The 12,818-nt window shown below is 39.8% G+C and overlaps 1 protein-coding gene across 1 annotated transcript; it reads left to right on the forward strand.

The window, feature by feature from the left end:
- The first annotated feature begins 3,922 nt into the window (after nucleotides 1–3,922).
- LOC130393501 (5-hydroxytryptamine receptor 3A-like) lies at nucleotides 3,923–9,385 on the forward strand. Its single transcript, XM_056604175.1, has 5 exons — nucleotides 3,923–4,091; nucleotides 4,237–4,382; nucleotides 7,836–8,046; nucleotides 8,354–8,554; nucleotides 8,766–9,385. The coding sequence occupies exons 1-5, from the start codon at nucleotides 3,923–3,925 to the stop codon at nucleotides 9,065–9,067; spliced, it is 1,029 nt and encodes a 342-aa protein (XP_056460150.1). The 3' UTR covers nucleotides 9,068–9,385.
- Nucleotides 9,386–12,818: the final 3,433 nt, after the last annotated feature.

A 12,818-nucleotide genomic window follows, 5' to 3' on the forward strand; every position in this document is an offset into this window, starting at 1 on the left:
TCAATAAATTGGTTTGTAATGCGTCTATTAACAACTATGATAGTATAATTCTGTATGTTTCTTATAAGTTTTCATAAAAGTCTTATAATCTCACAATAAACATGTTTATTATGTTGTTGACACTTATTGATGGTCTTATTAACACAAATTATTGTTAATAATCATATAATAAGGTCTTATTAGACATTAACTAAGGCTTATTATAAGGACCTTAATATAAAGCGTTTAAGAATATTTTCATATTCCATTCCTTGAAGGTGGAACAAACTATTTATCTCCTCCGGGAAAATTAACTTGAGAACGTCTTTGTAATAGAGCTTGTGTTGAACTTAGAAAATACCCCCTTGTTGCAAGGGAATATAGGGCACCACTGGGTTGTTCATTTCCAGTTAAGAAAAATTATTATGAAGGAGCAGCAGACTTTGAATAGGCCTATATGGACCGTGAGGAAAGAAAATACAATGCCCAAAAGCTGTCGTGTTTGCCCATGCTGAACATTATGGCGGCAATGCCGGTAACTTTGTTCATGTCTTATTTTTTGTTGTTGTTAAATGATGTTAACCATTTTGTCACAATCGTGGAGCCCTATCAAAGACACTGGAAGTTATTTCTACAGCAGTAGGCTAACGCGTTAAAGATGGCTTGTGATATTTATCGAAGGATGCGTCTATTGTCTTAAGCCAACCAGATTAATAAATGTCTTCAACGCAAAAACATTTGACACAGCCAATCAGGAGACATACAACGCAGAATACATAATACCTGATAGTAGTCACATATTGACACAATGAAAGCATTAAAAAAAGCTATCATAATTCCAAGGTACTACAGAAGACTACATTTTGCTGAAAACATTTGCATTAAAGCTACAGACACCGAAACGGCGCATGTGGGGAAAGCTCAATGTGCGACTGGCTCGTAGTTGGTGTAATTCTGCACCACAGCTGAATTTCGAGAACGTCTTCAAATAATGTGTTAAGGGCCCACTAATATTAAAAGTGCCAATAAAGTAGCATGCCACGGGACCTTTAAAAGATTATGTTCAAGAATACGTTCTGAATTTTTTTTAATTAAAAAAATATATATATCAAAAGAGATGTTTAAGAGTGTCTTTTATTTTACCTTTTATCAACCTTGATAACATATAGTAATCATTAACTGTTAATAGTGTTTATTAAAGGACTTACTAAATTGTTCCCACTTTAGATCTCGTAGGCCTACCTGCAAAATGCATAATTAGCAGTTTAATAAAGGACTTATTAACCTTAATAAAAATAAAAAATGCTTGGTAAAGGTCTCACAATGACATAATAGGTGAGTTAGTAAGAATCAATCAATTGGTTTGTAATGCGTCTATTAACAACTATAATAGTATAATTGTGTATGTTCAGTGTTCATAAAAGTCTTATAATCTCACAATAAAAATGTTTATTATGTTGTTGACACTTATTGATGGTCTTATTAACACAAATGATTGTTAATAAGCATATAATAAGGTCTTATTAGATATTAACTAAGGCTTATTATAAGGACCTCAACATAAAGCGTTACCAAGAATATTTTCATATTCCATACCTTGAAGGTGGAACAAACAATTTATCTCCTGCAATAGAGCTTGTGTTGAATTTAGAACATACCCCCTTGTTGCAAGGGAATATAGGGTACCACTGGGTTGTTCATTTCCAGTTAAGAAAAATTCACAGGTTTGTATAGAGTTATTATGAAGGAGCAGCAGACTTTGAATAGGCCTATATGGACCGTGAGGAAAGAAAATACAATGCCCAAAAGCTGTCGTGTTTGCCCATGCTGAACATTATGTCGGCAATGCCGGTAACTTTGTTCATGTCTTAATTTTTGTTGTTGTTAAATGATGTTAACCATTTTGTCACAATCGTGGAGCACTATCAAAGACACTGGAAAAGCTATTTCTACAGCAGTAGGCTAACGCGTTAAAGATGGCTTAAAAAGATGATATTTATCGAAGGATTGTCTTAAGCAAACCGGATTGATAAATGTCTTCAACGCAAATACATTTGACACAGCCAATCAGGAGACATACAACGCAGAATACATAATACCTGATAGTAGTCACATATTGACACAATGAAAGCATTACAAAAAGCTATCATAATTCCAAGGTACTACAAAAGACTACATTTTGCTGAAAACATTTGGCCTTGTGTGCATCCAATCAAATTGGTTGGACCCATCATCTAATACACTGGACTCATTTAATAATGGATATGAAAAAAGGCATTAACTATATCTCCTTCAGCTTGATGTTGTTCATGGTAAGGTGAATTATTTTTATTGTAAGGTTGCACTATTTAAGTTTGTGTCTTTCTAAATGGTAAAAAGACAAACATTAACACAGGAACAATTACTCTTTTGTTTAAATGCATAAAACATAGAAAAACAACCGCAATCATTCAGTAGCCTATATCATATACGTAACTACCAAACCTTGTACTGCTTGCTGTCCATTTATACAGCAACGGTAGAGGCGATGAATTGTACCAGTCCAAGTCCTGAATCCCTGTTTGATGCACTGGCGCAAACGTTATTTGCAAAGAAACATCTACGGCCAGTGAAAAGCCTTGCAACACCAACAAATGTCTCCGTCTCTATCAAGCTGGTTGGAATTTTGGGAATAGTAAGTGCATTTTTAACTGACAATTGAGATATATATTAAAGTTAAATCATGGTGTAACTAAATCAATCTCTCTTATCTAGAATGAAAAGGCACAATTACTTACAACTTTCCTATGGCTTGTACAAGTGAGTAAATACATACATGGATAAATTTTTGCAACCGACTGATTTTCAAAAGCGGTGCAGTTCGAAACATTGTTTTCATTGAACGTGGGCATTGTTAACACTTTTTGTATCATTGATGCGTGTCACTTTGACACCTATTGTACCTATGAAATGAAAGTGGTTATCAATAATGACGCAAAATAATGCTTTCAAACTGTTTCTGTAGGAGTGGGACATTGAGGGTCTGAGCTGGGATGCAAAGGAATGTGGTTCAGATCGAGTTTCTCTTCTACGCAAAAACCTGTGGATACCAGATATCCACATAGAAGAGTTGTAAGTCTCAAAACGGGAACTTCAGTAGCTTGACAGATTAATCAAAGCAATTTCAAGGAATAATGGAATGAAGTTTAAAGCTGACACATTACACCACCAGGTGTGAGTGTGATTAGCCGTTACAAGCCGTTTTGAAAATAGGCCTTTTCTGACATCCGTGTGCCAGATAGATCAGCCGACCAGCCTACCCAGTGGACTGTAGCAAACGCTGCTCACCTCTCCGTCATACATCTGGACGGTGAATCGATTCACCGGAAACTCGACGTCGCCAAGAGGAGTCGTTCGCGAATCGTTTATTCGTTCAGCACGGTTTGCGGTAGCGGTAAATCATGGAATGCACGCCATTGCACGGTTCTCAGTTGAGTCAGTCAGACTCAGTGGAGTTAGTGCTACCGGAGACTCGAACGAACGAACAAACGAACGATTCGCGAACGACTCCTCTTGGCAAATTGAATCACGCGAACTGGGTCACGGAAACAAATCTTTAAATCCACCACTACCTGGACGTGACCACATGTGATGTCAGAAGATGCCGATTTTCAAAACGGCTTGTAACGGCTAATCAAACTCACCTGGTGCTATAGTGTGTATCCCTTAACTTGCTTCATCGAACAATTTATTAGGTGAAACTCCTTTATTTATTGCTCATACTTTATACAAAAATATGAATGCTGACGTCATCGTATTTAAGATGACGTCAGTCTTAATGACTTATGCTTTGATTCTGAAGCATGAAATGGATGTGGTAATCATCAACGCGTTGATACGTTTTATTCTCCAATTTATTTATTTTTATTAGAAATTATATAATTTAATTCAATTCTGTTACAGTATGGATCAGGACCAGTCCCCCATCACTCCCTACGTCTACCTAGACAACAGGGGTCACGTATACGATGATAAACCACTCAGAGTGGTGAGCACCTGCCATCTAAGACTCCGGAACTTCCCCTTTGACGTCCAAAACTGCAACCTGACTTTTGGCTCCTACTTACACTTTGGTAAGCCTTTGGTTGAATGAACAAATCAACATGTGAACACATGGTAAAACAAATGAGGTATAAGGCAAATGGACAAAGTGCGATAGGCAGATTTGGATATGGTCTCTCATTGGAACTGTTATTGTTGGATCATATGCTTTTTCAGATACTGATATCCGTGTTCTTATGAGCTCAGCAGAAGACATTCTGATTGAGTCCAAAAAAGTCTTAGCGACTGAAGGAGAATGGGAGCTCATAGATATTAAAGCTGCTCAGTCTATTTTAAATTTAGAGGACGGAAGATACCAGCAGGTACGATTTAACGTGAGTAAAGCTTATTTCAAGTGTTAAATTGAAATACTTGCATTATATACATGTTTACTGTGATTAACTTGACAACACATGAATTCATATGTAACATTTTATTCAATTCTTAGGCATTGTAATTATTTGAGTGTTCGAAGGAAGCGAAATATCTGAAACCCACAGCAGCATGTTTTGTTGATTTGATGTACCTATCCAACTATTATAATAGCATCTGCATTTTATGAGAACCAATTAACCTCTTAAAGGTTGGGTATGGAATTCGCTTTTTTGGGCATTTTTGCAAAAATACTTGAAATCCTTATCATAACCCGCTTACAGCCACTGAGTTAGAAGTACTGACATGAAAATTAAACAAGTCAATCATCTGTGGAACGGGCAAGGCTCGAAAAACTCCAGCCAATCATTTCCAGCGCCACCGAGTTGCATTGGACAGTAAGTACGTCAATCAAACGGTCGTATTGCCCTCCCCCACGCGCGACCCCTTCGTGCAGTACTCGTGACCCAGAGCAAGCTCCTGTTTGTTGTTATCCTGCGGTAGCTACTGGAACTAGTTAATCCACATTTGGACCTAGCAGTAGAAGACAATTTCCATGGCAGACAAGACTCCACCATCCCACCACCACCACCACCACCACCACCAGCAAAGAGAAGGAAAACTCTTTTTCAGAGAGTAATTGATAATAAAAACGCTGAAAGAGAAAAACTGAAATCAAGAATAATCCTAGGCGCTGCTTTCGAACGTTGTCGGCAACTGAAGGACGAGAAGGGTCTAAAAACCGATGCTTGTGTGGCGGTTGACCTAGTTTCAAAGTTTATACCGTTTATACTCGGTAATGCCGGTGTTGAGACGATTGTATTACTCGGTGTGAAAATGTCCACACCGCGGCAACCCTAGTGAAAACCAGGACTTCCAATACAATTATATGAAACAAACATACATTTTCTAAAAATAGTAATGATTTATGTGACCGTTTAATGTTTATAACATCTGGTGCAACCATAGCCGCGGGAACGTATCCGCGGGAACGCAGGGGGTGCTGAAAAAAAAATAAATCAGCCTGCACTAGACTCGCAACTCGTTACATTGATAAAAAAGATATATAGCAGCGCAGCTCAATTACACCAGTGCATGCGCGCACAGTTGAAAATCGATAGCGCACCACCTCTACCCTCACACTTTTTCATATAACCTTTTTTCAGCACTAGGTCATATGAGCATTAAATAAATGCTGCGTCTCAAAATGCCTTGGACAGCAGCGAGGATGACTCGCTTTGCCACGGGCCGAAACAGTTCGGAGCGACCACAGCCAGAGCGAACACAGGGGGCAGAGGAGTGTCAGGAATAGTCTTTGGTGTACACATCAGTACGGCCTATTTGCACTACTGTTTAGTGGCAATGCAGTGTTTATTCTATGCCTTTATTTTCGTATATTATTTCAATGAATATAATTTATTTATTCATAAAAACAAGATCGGGTCTTCAAATCTTTTTTTCCAAATATAGGTCTTACAATGGGGTTTGTGTTTATATTCGGACCAATACGGTACAGCGGGCGCTCACATGACGTTAAGCATTTCCTGGTGCATAATGTGACGCTTCAGAACCTAAAATCCCGTTGCTCCCCGTTGACACGACAACACATAACCGGCGTTTTCAGAAATCTCCACTTTGGCCGGAGTTTTTAGAAATGATCGTTTTCTGTGATAAGACAGGGCCTCGGACAGGGGGTGTTGCAGCACCCCCAGCACCCCATACTTCCCGCGGTACTGGGTGCAACTTACAGCTGAATGTAGTGCCATGTTGTTAAATGAAAACCTACGCTAGCCTGGCTCGCTCTCGCGCATCTCTGTTCGCGCTCGTGCATGATTGCGCGTCCAGGTACTTGGAATGGGTGGAGTCAGCGTTGAAGGAGAGGGGGTAGGACCATTTGAGTTGTGTATTTTCAAAATCTGCTGGCTTTTCGCAAATCCCATACCCAACCTTTAAGCTCGAGGGGATCACTCGCAGCAAAAGGCATACAACACTGCCCTTATTGTGTGCACAGCACAGCAAATTAAACATGAGAAACTCCGCTACAAGAACATATAAGTCATTTGTATGCACACCAAACACAACTCAAACGCCAAGCATATTAAAATCAAATATCAAAATCTGAATAACGTCACAAAGTCAACCCACTCTCCACATTTCCATTGCTACCGCACCGATACTTACGAATACAAAGGTATACAACCACTTATTTACAGCGACTAACATAAATTCTGTCTTACCTTTGCGATTTTTTGATGAAAGGTTGTACTTGAGAGCAATAAACTCCGGTTTTAGTACGTCCAACATGTCTGCATTTGTTTACAACCAGTTTTAATGTGAACCTCACATATTTTTAGTGTAAGATGGCTTCCTTTCATGACGCATGCATCGAAGTTTGTTTCGCGCTAGTTGTATTCGCTTCCTTACTGTTAGCCAATCATGTGTCTGGCACACATTTCGATACTGCCCCTAAAATCTATTGGCTCTTGCGGTTAAAACGAGGTGTCAATCATCTAAATCGACCAATCCCCGGCCGAATTATTAGCCTGCGTAACAGGATGTAGCTCAGGAGAGCTAGCTCAGGAGAGCTACATCCTGTGTGGCCTCTTTACGCACGTATTCTGACGAGTACTGAGAAAGATTAAAAATCAAAAGAAAAATCAAAAACAGTTAAATGTATGTGATGATCATAGATAATGACATAAAAGTGAAATATATAGTTCAGTACATCAAAAACTTCAAATGGCGAAGATGGTGCCAAAATGTGCCAAAATGACAAATTTAGAGAGTCCGCCTAAATAGTCATTACTAAAACCTCTGTAATTTTGCTCTGCTTAACTTTATGATGATCAAACTTTGCAGAGATAATGTTCACACCTTGTGCTATGATTCAATTTCGAGTTTTAGCTTCATCAGCATCATTTCAAAGACATATTCATAGAAGAAATGTGATTTTTTTGTTGGGCGGAAATGAAATCTGTCATTCATGCTTGTGTGCCAACTTAATTTACTCTGAGCCAGTGACATAAATACAGATACTTACAAATCTGAACACATTTCACAAGTGTTCCCTTTATGATGAAACCACAATTATTCAAATAGACATTGTAGATGCAGATATATTCTCTTTTCATTTTGGGTATGTCATTTTTGAGCAGAAACCTAAAAAAAATAGGCTGGAGCTTAACAGGTTTAGTCACAATTTGGGTCATTGAAGGAACTTTGTAAGAAAAAACTGACGCTAACTTCGTGTTTGTGGCTAACATTTTTTTGAATCTGCCCAAATGCAAAACATTTTATTTCACAAAAATGTATTTTAAACCTATAAAGTCTCTTTTTCGAGTTCATCCTGTTAATTTTTGATACGATGTAGAATCCTTGTGCACTATTTATTTTCCCCACAATAGATTGTGATAAGGCGTCGATATCTTGTATACATGGTCAACCTGATCATCCCCAGCTGCTTCCTGGTCACAGTGGACCTCTTCAGCTTCCTGTTACCCCCACAGAGTGTGGACCGCTCGGCCTTTAAGATGACCCTCATCTTAGGCTACACCGTCTTCCTCTTGCTGATGAATGACTTGCTGCCGGTCACTGGCAACACCATACCTATTATCAGTAAGGGTTTCTCCTTGCATGTGGTTGTACCATGCCAACCTTTTCTATTTATTTTTTTCACGTTCAAATTACCCTCATTGTTCCAAAGCCTAGGACATATTTCATAAGGTGAATTATGCTCCATCCAGATATAGCCTTTTGGAAACCTACTATTTTAAGCAGCTTTCCAAAAAGGTATGCTTTATGCTATATGCTTTAATAATAAATATGCTATAATATAATAACACCCTATGTCATACATCCTGAATCATCATGAAAACCTTTCGCCTGGCTGCAGAGAAATAAGTTGTGCATTGTTTTTCTGCAGATGTTTTCCTCTCCCTCAGTCTTTCCCTGATGGTGGCCAGCCTTTTGGAGACCATAATTGTCACCCATATCCAGAACTCCAGCAACAAAAAACAAGTACCTCGCTGGGTTAGCATCCTGGTGCTCCAGTACATAGCCCCCGTCATCTGCCTACCTCTTAAACCACAGAGCAACAAGGTCACAGTCCACCTCAACCCATACCGTGAGCACAGACTTTGTCTTTATGCTAATTAGAACACTTTTTAACACAATTTCCACAATCCTTTGTGCTGACTTACAACACCATCACTGTCTCTTTGCTCTAAAATACATTTCACAACTTGGCAAATAACAATTAGTGATACGATAATAAGTGCCATCTGTCTGTGGTCTATGTTGCTTGTATTTTCTTCGCACCCAATCTTCTTTCCCAGATATACAAGCAGGAACTGGTGTGGCGAATAGCAACCCAGCGATACAGTCTTGGCTCCACCCCACTGATCACCAGCCAATGACATCGGCCCGTGATCCGGAGGTGATGGAGGAACTGCGGAGGCTGAGCCAGGACCTGCGCTCCATCCGTCTCCAGGTGGCGAACCACCTCGAGGGAGCACAGACCTCAGAGGAATGGGCCATGATAGGGTCGGTGATTGACCGGCTGCTGTTCATCATCTATTTTATCTTCATCCTCTCCAGCTTCTTGTGTGTCACCTTTCTGTGGCTCTACAAAGAATAATACAAACATTTTGTCCTAGTAGTCGGTAGGAGTTTAGTTTTGGTAGTTTATCAGAGTTTTCTGTTTATATTCTGTGTGATTGTAAGGTGGTAGCTAACTTGGTAAAGTGTGTCTGTTATAAGCCATGGATTTGCTGTATAGTATCTGGCTAGATGTTTCATGAATGGTTTGGTGTGTAGAATATTATCCCATTTGCCACAATCGTTCACTTTTCGCGTGGTAGATATATAGGCCTGTGTAGACGGATTGATGACAATATGTAACATGTCTGCATTAAAATATCAAAAAATGACGAGACCTTTGTTGAGTTGTGCATTAACATTAGGGCTGAACGATCTATCGTTTTCGACCGAAAATCGCGATCTCAAGCATTACGATTTTGGGATCGTCAAAGCTGCGGTTTTTTTAATTTTTTTTTTTATATAATTTTTTTTTTTTTTTTTTTTTTTTTTTTTACAAAAGTGCAATTATTTTGATGCTAATGAGCCATTGAAGCAAGTTTACTTAAGAAAGAGGGCTCCCTTTTTATTTGACTTTTTTGGTTGTTGTTTCTTAGGTACTTGAATAAACAGTCTTGCATTTGAAATCTGTTGCCAGCAGTTTTCATTATTGCATTACCTTAATGGAATTCATTGGTTGTATTAATTTATACTGAAACTTGATTTAAAGAAAATAAATCGTGGTTGAAATCGAAACCGCAATCTCTACCAGAAAAATCGCAATTTCAATTTTTTCTTAAAATCGTTCAGCCCTAATTAACATTATCCTAATTGTTTCCAACAGTAGTTGGAAACAATAGGGTAGGGTAAGTAGTCATGAAACGTCAGTTCACAAAGCAAACAACACTCCCAAACAACATGGCTGAGGCATGGCTCACTGACATCTAGATGGCTTTTACCAGGTCAACACGAACAGGAGGATTCAAGGTCTGACGATGACCAGGGCTGTGACATCTGTCAATAAGGTCCGTCAATCAACTTTGATTAATTTGCAAGTTCCAGATCTTAAGCCCTTCATCTATGCATCCATCTATGACTTTAGTTTATTCATATTAGTTACACTTGCTACATGCTACCGTTCCTCCCATTGCAAATTGGGTCAAGGCGAAGGGTTGCCTCGTTTGAACCATAACCAGATCAGCAGCCCCATGTCTCTCCTGAACCCTCTGTCCATAAATGCATGATCAGTTTCTCTTCTTTCAGATCCGGTCATTAAATGGCTGTATACCGAGACTAACAAGAGAGAAATTCTCTAATTAAAACAGAAGACGGGAATTTACTAGATAATATTGATTAAGTTCAGATATACTTTCTCTTCATTTTAATTTAAAAAGAGCAATCGATTTTTTAACAATGTAGAGTCACAATGCAGTAGTCACTCAAGCATATTATTACATTATTAATTAAAATTAACTTGAGAACGTCTTTGTAATAGAGCTTGTGTTGAATTTAGAAAATACCCCCTTGTTGCAAGGGAATATAGGGTACCACTGGGTTGTTTATTTTCAGTTAAGAAAAATTCACAGGTTTGTATAGAGTTATTATGAAGGAGCAGCAGACTTTGAATAGGCCTATATGGACCGTGAGGAAAGAAAATACAATGCCCAAAAGCTGTCGTGTTTGCCCATGCTGAACATTATGGCGGCAATGCCGGTAACTTTGTTCATGTCTTATTTTTTGTTGTAGTTAAAGGACAATTCCGGTATTTTGAACATTGAGCCCCCTTTCTGGTTTGTTTAGGATGAAATAGAGTGGGTGACACCGAAATTTATATTACCGTATTTTCCGGACTATACGTCGCTCCCGAGTATTAGTCGCATCAGTCAAAAAATGCTCCATGACGAGGAAAAAAAACATATATACGTCGCATCGGTGTATAAGTCGCATTTATTTTTAAACATTTAAACAAGAACGTTTAGTCTGGAGAGACTGAATAAAATTGCAATAGCAATATAGGTGTGTCGGTCCCACTCGTAGTTCTGAGAGTATACCGAATTCAGTGACACCGGGATTCCCCCGGACGCGTATGCGGGGCGGTCCTAAACCTGAGACCAAGTCCAGCGGAGGGCTCCAGTTTTCGCTGGCCAAGTCATGCGCTGTGATATGTGTGACAGCTATGTTGCACAACATTGCAGCTAAGGCTGGGGTAGCTTTGGTTGAACCGGAGGACATTGAGGACGATGACGGCGAGAATATAATTTATTCGGTGGTGCAGTAGGCTTGCAGCGTTCAGTTGTAGGCCTAATGAATGACGGTGCCATCTTGCGGCCGAAGATTATGTACACACAATTTTGGCATATAAGTCGCTTCGAAATATAAGTCGCAGGGCAAGCCAAACTACAAAAAAACCGCGACTTATAGTCCGGAAAATACGGTAGTCCTTTCTCGGGTATTTGGCTCATTTTGAATCGCTCCTGCCTGCTTCACAATGGTTGTCTGTGTGCATACACAAACCTGTCAACCCAGCAACCCTAAACGTTCGTTTTCAAAAATGTGCAAGTAACCGAGTGGTTAGTGGCATTCGTGAAGTAAAAAAAAAATATCGGCGCAATATATGGTTTCTGTCGTGTTTTATTGCACATTTATCTCCAGTTGATTTCAGTTGGAAGACTCATTACTGCACGTTGATATTACTCCGCCGAACCGGGGTGGGCTGTTTACGTTGGTTTGAAGTCTTGTACCGTGAGCACTTCGGATTAGGGAAAATCACATAGAAAATCACTGAAAATGGATTATGAAAGGTGGCTTCTGGAGGACGCACTCGATTTGAGTTTGACGGCAGAGGATATCGTTTGAACCAGAATTCACCCAAGAGGAGCTACGTGAGATGGAGGCTAGGCCTACGGAGGCGCCTGAAGCTCCGGCTGAAGCGGTCTCCAGGATAACGGGCGGGTGGTGTGCCTGTGGGAAGTGCAGGCAGATGCCGACGGAAGTCGAAAGTAGGTGCTGCACGGAGTGGGACCTTGTGCGGAAGTTTATATGCGGTTGTGAGGTATCTGAAAAAATAGTTCAATTTAGCAACTAACACGGATGGAAAGCATATATTGCGCCGATATTTTTTTTTTAAACTTCACGAATGCCACTAACCACTCGGTTACTTGCACATTTTTGAAAACGAACGTTTAGGGTTGCTGGGTTGACAGGTTTGTGTATGCACACTAGGGCTGTCACCTTTTCCAAAAATGAAATTCGAACGAATTTCGAATGTCCATAATTAATTCGAATACATTCGAATACATTCGACCCCCGCCCCCCCCATAGAACTATTAAAAAAAAAGAAAAAAGAAACACGACAACGACTGTTGTCGTGTTTCTTTTTATTTCTTGTGGAAATCACGTATACCTACTGAATTCATAACAGCACAGGATAAAAACACATCTTTGATAACACATTTGTAAACACAACAAGAGGAAGCTCCGACACACAAGTGCGGCTGTCTTTTACGCATTAACAATAACTGCTCGGAGCGCGATATGCGGAGCGCATGTCGTCCATGGCACACACAGCCTATATAAACGAACAATCTGTGAGGCCGACCTCCAACACGGCATGCTGCTCTTTTTATTCCTTACGGAAAGAAAATTACAAGTAGTCTCGCAGCTCTCCGTTACCGCTGCAGCTGCTTCTGTCAGCCGTGCTGTATAAGTCCCCAAACAGGCTGCCCATCGCGCCAGCGGACTTTTCTCCCTGTCGTGTGCGATCAGTGTCGGTCTCCGTTTCAATGAGCTCGTGAGAGGCTTTCAGTCACGAG

Source organism: Gadus chalcogrammus, chromosome 12 (assembly GCF_026213295.1).
Source record: "Gadus chalcogrammus isolate NIFS_2021 chromosome 12, NIFS_Gcha_1.0, whole genome shotgun sequence".
In the NCBI taxonomy this organism is placed as follows: domain Eukaryota; kingdom Metazoa; phylum Chordata; class Actinopteri; order Gadiformes; family Gadidae; genus Gadus; species Gadus chalcogrammus.

Bases quoted from the DNA above. Each gene is read 5' to 3' on its own strand.
- LOC130393501 (XM_056604175.1), top strand. From the start codon at position 3,923: ATGGATCAGGACCAGTCCCCCATCACTCCCTACGTCTACCTAGACAAC. The intron at 4,092-4,236 runs GTAAGCCTTTGG...ATGCTTTTTCAG, and splicing joins TGGCTCCTACTTACACTTTG to ATACTGATATCCGTGTTCTT. The intron at 4,383-7,835 runs GTACGATTTAAC...TCCCCACAATAG, and splicing joins AGGACGGAAGATACCAGCAG to ATTGTGATAAGGCGTCGATA.